Below are 14,243 nucleotides of genomic sequence, written 5' to 3' on the forward strand. Positions count from 1 at the left end.
ACGAGTACAGCTAGTTAAACTGCCTTTGCAGAAGAATGTGGAAATCGGCTTAGACAGAGGCCTCGAATGTCATACTGCTGGCTCTATTCCTGCTTCTTAAGCACGTTATCAATGCTGAGTCAGAATGGAAAGTGTGTGTGGCTTACAGTCAAGATGTACTGTGAATTCGTACTTCTATCACCCAGAACTCATAGTATATAAATGGATGACACAAAAGTGACCTAGTGAGATTCAAACACAGATTAAACATGTAAAGAGGTGAAGGAGACAGGTGTCACAGGCCAGTGGGTTCTGGTTCCAGGCAGGAGGAATTCAGGGGTTGGTCCCTGCAGAACACCCAAGACAGGGCAATTGAGGTGAAGCAGTTTTTGCAAGAGGTCTCCTCTGCTGGTGAAAAGAGACATAAACGTTTCTGTTGAGGGAGGCCCCTGCAGTCTTTCAGGTCAGAACCATGCCAAGGGCTGCCTTGCTCAGAGCCTGCATGGAAAATGTCCTCAGTATCACTTACAGGGTCCATACTAAAAAGGCAACAGCAAAAATGCTAGACTGGGGGTGTGTCTCCAATCACCCAGCCTTGCTACTGTGAAACAGAGCACTGGGGAGACGTTAAAGCCCTTTAACACTATGTTCTAGCTATTTCAAAACAACCAGTACAGTACTGTTGATCACAGTCATATTACTATGTAATGGAATACCAGAATTTATTTCTCCAAACTGTACTCATTGACTAACCTCTCCCCATTGTCTCTTCCTCTCTACCTACCTAGTCTCCAGTAATCCTATAAATATGTAGGATTTTTATGTGTGAATTATAAATTTTTTAAAGAAGGGGGAAAATCTATATCAAATTTAAAAATCCACTCAAAAGGATCCCTAAAGCAAAACTCCTTATACTTGGGAAGTCATCTAATTCCAAAAAGGACAGCAAACAAGAGGCACACTAGTCTTCTCAGTGAACCACTTGACAATGACTCTTAAATAAGGATGATTAGGATGCACAGAGACATAGTTTAAAATAACTTCCATCATGAAGAAAAATTATAAAGCAGAAAGATAACCAAAATCAAACAATAGCCAGTCATTAGGGAAAAGAACCAACTGGAAATCTTAGAAGTGAAAAATATACCCCTTGAAATTAAAATATAAATCAACATAGTACATAAAACCTATCCAGAGGCAGTGAAATAGGGAATGAAATGAAATGAAATACAGCAAAAGAATTCAACCAGAATAGCAAGTTGAAGACATAAAGGAAGAAATAAAAAAGCAGCTAGAAGACTTGAAAGATAAAGAAAGTCCAAAACTTGTATCCAAGCCTTCCAGAAAAAGAATCAGGTAAGCCAAAGATCTTTAAAGAGATGCTCAGAAATCTTCCAGAATGGATAAAAGACATGAGCGATGAGTACAAGGAAATTTCAAGCACTGAGAAGGATAAATAAAAATAAGTCAACATCTACTCACAGTATAGTAAAACATCAGCTCATACAAGGCAAAGGATAAAAGTTAAATGTCTCCCAAAAGACTAATTAAATATATATATGTAAATATATATAAATATAAGTATAATTAAATAAATGTGAAAATATATATATATATATATATATCAGGGGAAAACAACTGGCAATCTAAAATTTTATACTCAGCTAAACTACCATTCAAGAAAAAGAAAGTGCAAAAGGAAGACATTTTCTAATATACAAAGAGAATGCCCACGTCCCCTCTCTAGAAGAAACTTCAAATGATGCAAAAGAACCATTGGCCAGATGGAAGGTGTGGGGTACAACGAACAGCATGAGCACAGACAGTGCGTACAAGGCACTGGGCGTTTTAATAAAATAGGCTTCTATTTAAAAATAACAACAAAGGTCTTTAGGTTTCCTTTCAGACAAAAACTAAAACTCTGAACAGTCGCACCAAGATAGGAGCAGATCCAGTGGTTGCTGAAGTGGCTGAGGCCTAGGTCCTAATCGGCAGAATAGAGATGATAAATAATTTTAACTACATTAAACGATATTTTTGTAGGTATGTTTTTGAAGTTGAAGAGAACCACTGAAAGAAAAGAAATTCAATCTATAGTCAGGGAAGCCACTGAGGAAAAGAGAAGAGGGAAGGGAAAATACACTTGATTATCAATTCAACAGAAGGCAGAAGAGGAAAGCAAGTCGGTCATGTCTTTAGAAATCAAGATGCATGATGACAGGGTCAAGATCTGAAAGGATTTGGGCAGGTCTAAAGCCAACAAGATGACACTTCAGACATGCAGCAAGGCTCAAAATGTCAATTGTAGAACTCCTCGATGTGGCGGCCTTAACTTGCACAATTATGTGAAAAAACCAGAAAGCTTTCATCTTAGGAAGCCGCTGGAGATGCCTGATTTCCACAGCGGGGAACACCAGTGGCCACTCTCCTCTGCATAGGTCAGACAAAACTTTGCAAGTGGGATGTCACTAGAACCAGAAACCATGTCTCTGTGACAAAGAGGGGCTGGGCATGGTAAACCTGGAGAAGAAAGGGTCATGAGCACTTTCTGCATATCTTAGGAGAGTGGTCACACACACACCAGACGGATTCTGGGAAGCACCGGAGAGTCTAAATAGGATCAAGGGCTGGGTTCCAAAAAGGCACATTCTGTTTCCTAATGAGGCTACACTAGTTCCAGTCAAGCTGCTCAACCTCCTGCTTGATTTTACTGCCCCCCTGTCTCTAAGCAGATGCTGTTTGGTGCTGGGACACTAGAGACACACAGGCTTAGCGTCTGCCCTCAGTCCAAGTAGGGAAACCAAACACTGCGCAGTCACCATACAATAGTGAAGTGCTACGACGGATGGAGGCAAATTATGATACGCAGAGAACAATGTGGAATTCATGTGGTCTCAGGGTAGAAGAGAAGGTTCCCAAAGAAAAGGGACATGGTCTTGAAGATGAGCAAGAACTCACTGGATTAAGAGGTGGCAGGGACCACTGTGTAAGAGGCCCAGGCATGAGGCATCTTTGGATGAAAACTTGTGTGATTCAAATAATCTTTTCAGTCCTGACCAAATGGAATTTGTGAGAAAAAGAGCTGCCTTGGGCCCCACCTAAGGAATCTCTGTAAGTGATCCTCATGTTCAGGACCAAGAGCCAATGGACGATTCCCTCGTGAATGGAGAAGACCAGACCTTTGAGACCTTTGAGACCGAGTAAGGCTTGGTTTGATGGCCAGCCGGCAAGGCTTCTTAGTGTCAACACGCTTGAGGATCCCATAGCCATCAAGTCTTCTTTCACCCAGAAAGTTTCCGAAGATGGGGTTCCTGGAGGACGACACTTCTGCTACTTCTCTCACCCTCCCCCGACCCATCACCCCTAAGAAGAGGCTCTGAATGCTGGGATCAGCCAGAAAATGACAATTATTTCAGGGAGATGGTACCTGCTGGAGAATCAGATTTTAATCAATGCTAGGAGAACCACCTTCTATGAAAGTTCAATCCTACAAGTGCCGTCCAAAGAGAAATGGGGACACATTTCCAGTGGAGAGAGCAGGGTCACTGGAAGGAGGAGGCCCTTACTGAATTTAGGGCTTCCCTGCTAGATGTGAGACTTCAGCCCAGTTCACAAGCCTCCCTAAGCTCCTCCATGTGCAAACTGAGGCGAATAATCTACCTGCATGGTTCTTTTGAGGACTCATAGGGCAAAATATAGAAAATGGCATGCAGGGCCATTTAGATGTCTGGCATTTAGAGAGTATTCAGTACACAAAAATAATAAATATGACCATTTATCATTTTGAAAGCATTTAGAATTATCAAAAAAATTGGGAATAAGCATATTGAAAAATACTATTTCACGAGTTGGCTACTCAGACCCGACATTCAGCATAGGAGACTTACTGTTCCTTCTCTTTTTATCTAGTGACCTCTCTCACCCACGGGACATTTCCAATTGGATAGAAACAAGAAAGTTGATCCCATCTTGCTTTGCCATTAACTGAAAAGTGTCTATCAGATAGCTATTAATAAACTCAGTTTCTGCCTAGGTCAAATCAGGTGAAGACACCAACTAACCAAGTTGCTCTCTCCTTTATTTTGAATTGCACTGATATTCAAACCGCCTTACTCTTTGATAAAAAGAATTCTTAGACCAAAAAAAAACCACTAAAGAATTATTGTTGGCCAGAAGTGTTTTATGTATTAACTCGTTTTTTCACTTGTCAACACTCACACCCCTTTCCTGGGGACAGAGGTCCAGGTGTGCCCCGTCCCAGGTGCTGGTGTGACAGTGCCCACTGGAAGGTATCTCTGGGCCAGAACGCTGGGACTCCTAAGTCATTTCTGAGCAGGGCTGTGCTTCTTGGGTAAATGAGGAACAGGCAGGTCCTGCAGAATATGAAAGGCCATGGAAACAGGGTCACATGGGAAGTCTCGGTCCTCCAGCCTGAAGTCTGGAGGCTGTCACTCCATATTGCTCCCAAAAGAAGTCTGACCTCTGACCCCAGCATGCAGCGATGGAACCCTGGGAGGCTGCCTCCTCCAGGGCTTCCAGGGTTGCTGACGGAGCCCACGTGACTGGAGAGAGGGTGGTGGGTGTTGGCATGAAGGTGGCCGGGCCGATGTGGGGAACGAAAAGGGAGCTTTGTAAGGGGGCCCGAGCTCTCCATCCCTGCACCTGCAGAAGTTGCCCCAGTTTTATTCCATATTCAGAGAGGGGACTGTGGACATCTCCCTTTATAATGAGGCTCCCTGTTGGGGAATGCAGGTGTCGAAGGTCATGGTCAGGTTCTGCTCCTGGACCACTGCTGGCCCACAGGGCCCCTCTGAGCACATTAACCAAAGGACTCCCCATCTGTAAAACAAGGGACTGCACCAGATCTGAGGTTCTAAAACTCTGTATTCAGGGACCGTGATTGTATTGCCAGCCGACATGTGTGAATAAATCAATACAAAGACATTCATCTATTCATTTTGGGAGAGTGGGTGGTAAGTGACATAAAATTGTCAACTTTAATTTTATAAAGGAAGGAGACATCTTCTATAATAATCATTTTATAAAAGTAAGACACTTCAACCTCCCCCAAATGGAAAGTGCCTTCTCTCAGATGTGGGCGGGGACACATCCCATGTCTACCACACAACACTGTCTTGTTTTCCTTCACTGTGGATCCGCGGGAGCTTTGGCCCACCCTTCTCCCACCCGCAACCATCCAGCTTTGTGTCCCTCTGGTTCGTCCTGGAAAAACAAAAAAGGCCAAGAGCGATCAGCCTCGCGGGCCCTGTCTCCAGCACCTGCCTCCGTCGGGATCATTCCGGCAGTAAGTAGTGGGGCTCCAGCCGCAGCGCCTGCTGGGATCCAGGGCTCCTCTCAAATCAGCCTAAGCGATGAGGCGCCGGCCCAGGGCTCACCGACCACCGTTCACGTGGGATTTCAATGAACATATACTTTCCCCATGACTACTTCTAACACACTTTTTAATGAGAAAATTTTTCTAAGATCTTAGAAAGCATTTTCCTAAGAGAAAAGAAGAAGAAGAAGGAGAAAGAGGAGGAGGAGGAGGAGGAGGAGACTCCCTGCATTAACCCTCAGCTTGAGCTGGCCTAGTGAATCTTCTCAGTTCACTTTTAAAGATCAAGAATCCAGAGCTCAGCAGTGTGGAGAGTCCTTAGAAAACTTGGAATGGAACCACCATTTGACCCAGCTGTCCCACTCCTCAGTTTATACCCAAAGGACTTAAAATCAACACACTACAGTGACGCAGCCACATCCATGTTTATAGCAACTCAATTCACAATAGCTAAACTCTGGAACCAACCTAGATGCCCTTCTACAGATGATTGGATAAAGAATATTATTCAGACATAAAGAAGAATAAAATTATGGCATTTGCAGGTAAATGGATGGAGTTGAAGAATATCATGCTAAGTGAGATAAGCCAATCTCAAAAAACCAAAGGTCGAATGTTTTCTCTGATAAATGGATGATGATACATAAGGAAGGGATAAGGGAAGAATGGAGGAAGGATGGATTGCATAGATGGAAATGAGGGGTGGGGAGGGGGGTGGGGGAAGGAAAGATAATAGAATGAGACAAACATCACTACCCTATGTAGGTGTATGATTACACAAATTGTGGGACTCTCCTCCATGTACAACCAGAGAAATTAAAAGTTGTGCCCCATATGTGTACAATGAATTCAAAAAAATAAAAATAAAAAAAGAATCCAGATCTCAGAAAGGCAAAAATCATCTTGGACAAGGGCAGAAGCTCAGTTTATAGGGAGCAGAGCTGGGATCCAATCCAGAGACCCTGAGCTCCAGAGACCCTGGGCCTGGGTTCTACCAGACCCAGCTCCGTCTCTGGGTACAACGGGCTAATGTCAGACTCCAGCCCTGCTGCAGGGAAGGGGAGGGGAGGTGCAGCTCAGGGCAAATCTGGTCACCTTGCCTGCATATCAGCAGTCCAGGAGGAATCAGGGACAAAGCAGGGAGGAGCTGTAACTCTGAGATCAAAGCCATCTCAGGCCTCTGCCCTCTTCCTCCCTCATAGCCCCTCATTCCCACCCTGGAGTTCAGCCCGGGCCTTCTGCGGCAAAGGCCAGCTCGCCAGGCCTCCCTGGGACAGCTCCCATGTCTCAAAGGTCTGAACCTTTTCACTCTAAGGATGCCTGGCCTGGATGTCATCTCATGCTTCCCATCATCCAATCTAGCATTTTAAAATATCAGAGCACAAAAACCCACGTGATACATTTTGTGTGGTCTACATTATTTCGTGTAGTTCTTAATTTGCTGGCTGTGACTTCAATTCCAGACTATGTGTTCTTTCTAGAGCCCCGACAGGCCCTGGAGAGATGCAGAGCAGACACTGACCAGGCTAAGTTCCTTCATGGGGAGCACCACAGTTTGTAAAATACTTTGACTCAAGGAGCCATTTGAGACTCACACTCACAGGCAAGGAAACTGAGTCTCTCAGAGAGGACCTTAAACATGGCCTCTGTAGTCTGGTGGCAGGGAAAACCAGAAGGACCCCCAAGTAGCTGGTGAGGAAGGACCCGGTAGGAACAAGCAGCAGGTGAGGGAGAGGCTCCAAAGCCAGACTCTCCTGCTGAACTATATGGGAGTGCTGGGGAAGAGTGGTGGAGGGGGCATTCCAGAATCTTCTAGAGCTGAAGGGGACGCTATAAATAATCACACCAGGAAAACATGTGTAAACCTCATGGACAGGCAAACCAGACACCCGTGCCAGCAGCAAGGGTCTGCTGTGAGTCAAGCAGTCTGGGCAACTGCATATTACGTGCCACATGAACCTCACAATGGGGATTCCCTCTCTGCCCTCAGAGCTCACGGTGGGGTTGGGGGACTGATAAAGAAGTTCTAGAACATCACAGGCCAAAAAGCAGGCAGCAGCTGGGTCATCTAAAAGCAGTATCCAGTGTCTTGTCCCCTGCACTATGACTCTGTAAAGGGAAACAAAATCTATTTACGTCAGAAACATGACAAACCTGAAGCAAATTCAGGAAGGACGACAGGACCCCCAGGCCTCTAGCATTTGAACTGGGCCTGGCAGGAGGGGGAGGGCTATGGGGAAATGGGGAGAGTGGATCCAAGACCTGGGTCCATGCAAGATGCAGAAGGTGATCTGTCAGTCACCAAGCAGGCTTGGCCTGGTTGCTCACCCACAGTGACCAAGTTCTTGTTAAGATGAAGTTAAGACAGCACGGCCCTTTTACAGAGCATCTGGTTTTCAGGTGCGTAGTGGCAGAGTACCACCTGGAGAGGGAGCCCAAGGCTGCGCCCCGGCAGGGAGGCTGTTCTCAGCGGGCCCAGGATGCTGGGACGGGAGCGAATAGGTCAAAAAGCTTGGTTGTTTCCCACCGACAACCCCGGCCCCGGCCATTTCCTCCTATGGTTCTTCTCTTTGCTGTTCCACCCTCCCCATACCTGCCCACATGTGGAAGCTCTTAGGCTGCCCTAAGGTGGTGGCCTCAAGGGCCCTCCCAGGACCTGGTGGGCAACCAACACGGGCACTTCAGGCCACTCAGGCTCTGGACAGAGGTGTACCCTTTACCTGAGTACGTCTTTCCATGCCTGGTCACCATCGGAGGCCATCAGATGGCCCTGAAGAAAGGAGCCCAAGAAAGTATCACCCAGCCTCTATCCAGCTCTGGTCAGTGGAGCCAAAGAAGTCTAGGCAGCAAACGTGCTCTGACCAGCCTGGACCCAAGAAGCCTACAGGGACTGGAGGGAGATTTGGGGTACTGACTGGTCACCTACCTGAGCCTCAGCTATCGCAAGAGGCTGAGGGCCCCTGAGGAAGGCGCAGCTCTGGGGAGTATGTGGCCAGAGAGGCCTGAGTGCCACACTAGACATCTGGACAAAGTCCTCCTCCATGTTAGTGACAGTGTCCAAGTGTGAAGGGGTGTGACTGTTTGTTGGGTTACAGCCCAACCTGTAACCACAGGCCACCTTTGCTTAGGGTTAGTGCTGGTATTAATGGCAGCTACCACTTAATGGCGCACCTGTGAGAGTTATATTGTCAGGCGTGTGACCCTTTCTTTACAGATGAAACTAACCCTCCAGAATATCAAAACCTGCAAGCAGCACAGCTGGGGGGCCAGTCCAGGCCTCTGGCTCCGACGTCTTGGCCTTCACTCAGGTCTCCTGCTTGGCCTGTGACGGCTTGCTGTCTTTCATAGGCTGGGTGCCTGGCCAAGATCAGTGTCACTGTACAAGTGCAAACTAAGGAAGAATAGAATCCCCAGTGGCCCAAGAACACACTTAGCTTTAGGGGAACACCCTGTACTCTCGCACCGCCTCTGCTCAAGTTCCTCCCACAGCCTAGAGGGCTCCATTCCCTTTTGCTCTGTTATTAAAATCCTACTCCTCCCCCATGGCCTGGCTCACATGCCAGCTTCCCAGAGACGCCTTCTCTGGCCCTTTCAGGCAAATTGCTCCTGATCTGTGCTCCGGGAACTTTCTGGCTGATCCACTACATTGCATCTCATCTACTCCCACCCTGCCTGACCTCCTCCTGGGGGACCAGGCCTACCCATCTCCCCACCCCACTGGGCTCTGCATACATTCGAGGCCCAGAAATGCCTGGGGCCAGAGACTAAGCCCAGAGTCTCTGAGAATGGCTCTGGTCAACGCTGCAGGTGGGTGTGCCAACTTAGCAGGTGCCTCTGAAGGCTCATGTTGCCGCCAGCTGCCCTTTCCCAGCCCTCATGGCTGAGTCACTTTCATCCTTCCCAGAAGCCAGCCATCCAGCCAGCCACACCTGGGCCACCAGCCAAGGCGCTGCAGCTCCCATCTATCCCATCCTGCTCACCAGAGGCCCCGCCGCCTCCCCAAGCCTCCCCACACTGCAGTCAGACCATCGGGGCTTCTGCCTCAGTTTCCTGACTTGTGTCCAGTTCCTCTGCTTTGGCCTGACCCTGGCCTGGCCTCCCTTACCCTGCAAGGACTCGTCCCGCAGTGAAGGGAGGCCACTGGCCTCACAGAGCTACCCATTAGGCTCCTGGTATCACCTTGCTTCAGCCCATCAGCACAGCGAGTCAGATTCTTCCAGACGGTGGTCAGTGCCCAAGCCAAGCCCAGGTGCCCCAGGCCCCTCGGGCCCCACACCCAGGGTTGCCACCTTCACAGGCAGCCTGTGCTGCAGCCTCAGTAGAAGCAGGCCAGACTCAGTGACCCCAATACCCACCAGGCCATGCAGACCTGCAGCCTCCCAAGGCCCCTTCTGCATGGAGGTGGTCAGCAGAAGTGTCCAGACCACGGTGGAGCAGCCAAAGGCCCTGCCTGGGGTTTTAGAGTTTCCCACGACAGTGAGTACGTATCCAGCACGCAAGCGGGAGTGGGGGTGGGATGGAATAAAAGGGGACAAGAGGTGGATTCAAATCTTTTCTGCAGCTTAATTATAAACAGCCCTCAAGAAATGAAGTATGACCTGGGCGTGGTGGCGCACCCTTGTAATCCCAGCAGCTGAGACAGGAGGATCTTGAGTTCAAAGTCAGACTCAGTGACTTAGTGAGGCCCTAAGCAACTCAGCAAGACCCTATGTCTAATAATATATCAAAAAGGGCTGGGGATGTGGCTCTGTGGTTAGGCACCCCTGGGTTCAATCCCCAAGACCAAACCATAAAAGGAATGTAGCGAGACCTCTGCCTACAAAGCTCCCAGGCTCCCTGCGCAGTGGAACGACCAAACTTCCTCATCTTATTTACACCTCTCCTCGTGTGCAAATGTTCTATATTGATCAGGCTTTTATTGTCAAGAAAAATGACTAATAATCAAAAAGAAGAAGAAAAACAATATTAAACCAGAGCTTCCTCCGGTTAGAGCCAGTAGAGATGCACGGGAGGAAAGATTGAGGCTCAGCTGGGCACCAGGCGGCCTGGGTCCCCGCCCATCTTCCACAGTCTCCCCCACCCGCCTACCTCGCGAAGTGCAGGTCAGCTCCACGCAAGGCTGTGTGCCGTTTGGGACACCTTCAGGAGGGGAGCGAGACAGAGCCACTGTATTCCTGACTAATGACAAAAGGTCTGTTTAATCAGAGTGTGGAGGTCAGCCATCAGCACAGCGCTCCCAAGGGAGGTCCCACTCCTGTCTTCAATGTTCAGAGGAGGCCAGCGATGAGCCGAGGTGACACCTCAGCAAGCATCTGGTCCCTACAGGAAATAGCTGCCCAAGGGGCCAAGTAGCTAGTGGGGTAGAAGCAGGAGCAGAATCCAGGTCCCTCTCCTCCTCCAGCTCCCTCACTGCATTTCAGCCTGAGCCCCCGAGTGACCCCCGGCAAGGCCACCTGCCCCGGGGGGAACCACGCTGCCTGAGGACCAGGCTGAGCCAAGGGACAGGCGGCAGTGCTCCAGGGCAGCCGGGTTGGCTCCTGGGGGACGCAGAGCCCTGCTCTTGCCGCTCCCGTCACGCGACCCTCCCTCCCTGCTGGCCCGGCCTTGCAGCTGAGAGCAGAGTGTCACAGAGGTGTCCAGAATGCACGCCCAGGCCAGGGAGTTGGACGCATCCTCGCTGCAGCCAAACTCCCTGGCCCTGCATTCCAGCCCAGATCCTGCCCTCAGTCTCGCCACCCGGGGTTGTCGGAACAGCCTCAGGAGCTCGCTTCAGGGTTTTCGGTGAAAATAACGACCTTCCCCTTCCCTGGCATCTAGGACGAGGTCCAAACCAGGCTGCTGACACAGGGCCACCCAGCACACACAGCACACACACTGTTGGCAAGATAAGATGGCCAAGTCCCCCCATGCCCTCGCCTCCCCTCTCTGATGAGGTGGAAGCCCTCAGGACACCCAGGAGCAAAGCAGCCACTATGCATCCGCCACCCAAGGCCAAGAGCACAGACTTGAATTCTTCAATTGCGCTAGCCCCCAACCCACAGTTGGCCACCTGATCAGGAGCCCCAAGGAGCAAGCCAGCGCTTATGACATTTGTCTAGATAACAGGAACGCAGGAAACTTCCTGAAGGTGACCCCCTGGGAACATGACCCCGTGGCCCCATCAGCACCTGGGAACTGAGAGGGAGGGAAGAAAAGTAGAGGCCTTGCTAGCGGAAGGCCACAGGGCGAGCCCTTACCCACGACCACGCTGAATCCGGGGAGCTCTTGCCCTGTGGGGCCTCCCACTTGGAGCTGCAGATGGGGTCCTGCTCTGCCATGGCTGGGCCAGTGGGGAGCAGGCCACCTTCTCTCCCAGTGTCAGGAAAGGAATGGCCTCAGCCACACCAGCTCAGGAGCAGGGAGGCTGGGACACTGGAGCCCAGGGCAGGCGGTGCTTCCCTTTACACCAGACCCGAGCCCTGGCCAAGTCACAAGGCTCAGCAAAAGAGCAGAGTGTTGAATTGCAAATCCTCTCCCACCTGGGGACTGGCTGACAAACAACACCCCTGGACTTGAAGACTGCAGGAGACACCCACCTTTGTCCACTCTGTGAGGGGAAGCCAGAGGAGGGCAGCAAGTCCCAGCCAGCACTGGGCACGCAGTATTCCCACACCCACCCCGGCTCTCTGAGGCCCATCATCTGAGGAATAAGAGTCAGACACTGAAGAACTTCCCAAGGTCACAGAGCTCTAAGACAGAATCCGGATTCAAATCCACATGTTTTCCCCAGAAAGGAGCCAATGGGGAGCGGTGCTGTGGCCGACCACCCCACAGGCCGAGTGCAGGCAGCCGCACTGTCCCTGGCTTGCCACCAAATCTTCACAGAGCCCTTCCTCTGTTCCTCTCCTCCTGCCTCGGCCTGTCTGCAGTCAGGAGAGCTGGGTTTGGCAACTGCTGCGTGCGCCACACGGGTCTGCGTAGCCCCAAGTGCAGGGCCCTGGCTGAGCCCTCTTCCCCAGCGAACCCACAAGCCTCAGGGAGCTCGGCCATCACCACCACCCCATAGCGCTCCAGCTGCGATTGCTTCCCACACAGGGCGAGCTGCGCAGGCACTGGCTGCACAGCCAAGTTTGACTATCACAGCAGCCCCTAAGAGCAGAAAGCAGGAAGTTGCAAAGCAGGCCAGGTGACTTCAGAGACTGGTGCCCCTAAACTAATCTCAGTCCTTCTCGAATTCTGCTGGGTGCAGGCGGCCTGCGGGTGGGGGTGTGACGGGTAACTAACCCAACCTGGAAGCAAAATAAATCAAGAACACTGCGTGAGAATTAGTGCCCGGGAAAGGGACAGTCCTCTCCCCTTTTCTGGTCAGCTCTGGCTTCAGGGAACTTGATTAGCACCCTGTTCCTACCTTTGGATTGTAAAGGACTTCCCCTGGGGTCTAACTACTTCCCTTGAAGTGTAAATGCCCCTGGGGCTCCAGGCCCAAGGCGGGAGATTTATAAAAGGAGCCAGTTCTTCTCCTTATCTCACTCTGCTCTGTAAACATGCTTCCTGCTTGAAATCCCCGCACAACTATGTATCCGTTTGTCGAAAATTTATGACACTAGATAGCCCATAACTGTTGTGATAAACTGGTGATGAGTGCTCAGAATTTGGCGTCTGATCGCCTCTGGACCCGCCAGCATGAGACAAAGTTTGGAGTTCTCTTCCCCTCGGGGGCTGCTTGCTGCTTCTCGCTCGACCTGTGTGTGGGAGGGAGGCACAGAGCAAGGCAGAGGCTTGGACCAGGAAATGGCCAAGGAGGAAAGGGCGGTACCTGCATGGCGGGCCAAGGGGAGGGAATTCTGAATGCTGGCCTGAGAGATGAGGCCCACGGAAGGAGCGGGATCGGCGAGAGGACCGTCGGTGTGGAGCGACCAGTCGGGCTCCCTGACTTGACTTCCTGAGTCGTCCCATCTCCCTGCGGCCCCTGAGGCCACGATGCCGCCTGGTGGCTTCAGCTCTGCTCCTGGGCTCCATGCAGCACCGGCCCAAGACCTCCTCCTTCCCAGCAGGCCACTTTCTTGGGCTCCTCCTGCTCATTTCCTCCCCAGGAGGCCCTGACAAGACCCATCTGGGATGGTCACAAGCATGAAATGGGAAGGTCGAGGCAGGTGTTGGCTTCTCCTCTGTGATACAGGCCTGAGCTCACCTCACTTCACTAGCCCAGGGTCAGCGGCTTCCCAGGTGCCATATCTAGTAGGGGTGACTGTACTCCACCCCAGGCTGCTGCCATTTCGGTCACTGCAGGACCCCGGCCACTGAATACTGATGCCCCTGGCCCTTCCGATCCCTCAAAGGACCACCATGCATAGCCTCAGAGCTGGCACCTCCCACTCTACCACCAGGACTGGCCCCATGGTCACAGTGTAAGGGAGGAAACGCCAACGCTTCGGGACACTTCTGCTGACCTGGGTCACCACCACTCTTACTATTTTTAATTCATCCTGCCAAGATATTTTAAGCACCTCATGACCGGCAAGAGATAAGATTATGAGAAATTATACCTGGTGCAGCCCAGCGTTCGCCAGAGTCTGACAGGCGTACAGGACATACTCGGACAGCAGTTGCTGTGACCAGCAGCCTGGAGCCACTGTGCCCACTGGGAAACCACAGTCCCTGTGGGGCGGAGAGAGACAGCGGCTGATGTGGTCCTCAGCCATCTCAGCCCAGAGCAGGGTCATTCTCAGCCCGCTGGCAGGGCAGGACGGTTGGGCAACACGCGTCCCACAGATGCATGGCCACAGGACCCACACTGGCTTGGAGGGTACGCCAAGAAATGGGGAAGTGCCCACCATGGGCTCCCATGCGTGCTGGGGATCAGCAGAAGCTGGAGTGGGTGACGTCACACAGCATGAGACCCACGGGCTCTCCCCACGCTCTCCTCAGAGGCCCTATGACTTGGGGTGAC

The 14,243-nt window shown here is 50.9% G+C and overlaps 1 protein-coding gene across 5 annotated transcripts in view; it reads right to left on the reverse strand.

Moving 5' to 3' along the window:
• The window catches only part of LPIN1 (lipin 1), a 110,158-nt gene extending 96,766 nt beyond the window's left edge, over positions 1–13,392 (reverse strand). For 3 of the 5 annotated variants that reach the window (XM_079111543.1, XM_079111540.1, XM_079111539.1), the window contains exon 1: positions 11,551–11,759. In XM_079111543.1, coding sequence (XP_078967669.1) covers positions 11,551–11,631 — 81 coding nt within the window. In that variant the 5' untranslated portion in view covers positions 11,632–11,759. Of the gene's footprint in view, positions 1–11,550; positions 11,760–11,889; positions 12,131–13,109 lie in introns of those variants that run through there. The other 2 variants (XM_079111541.1, XM_079111542.1) reach the window with 2 other exon arrangements.
• Positions 13,393–14,243: the final 851 nt, after the last annotated feature.

This window comes from Sciurus vulgaris, assembly GCF_902686455.1.
Source record: "Sciurus vulgaris genome assembly, chromosome: 14".
Classification (NCBI taxonomy): domain Eukaryota; kingdom Metazoa; phylum Chordata; class Mammalia; order Rodentia; family Sciuridae; genus Sciurus; species Sciurus vulgaris.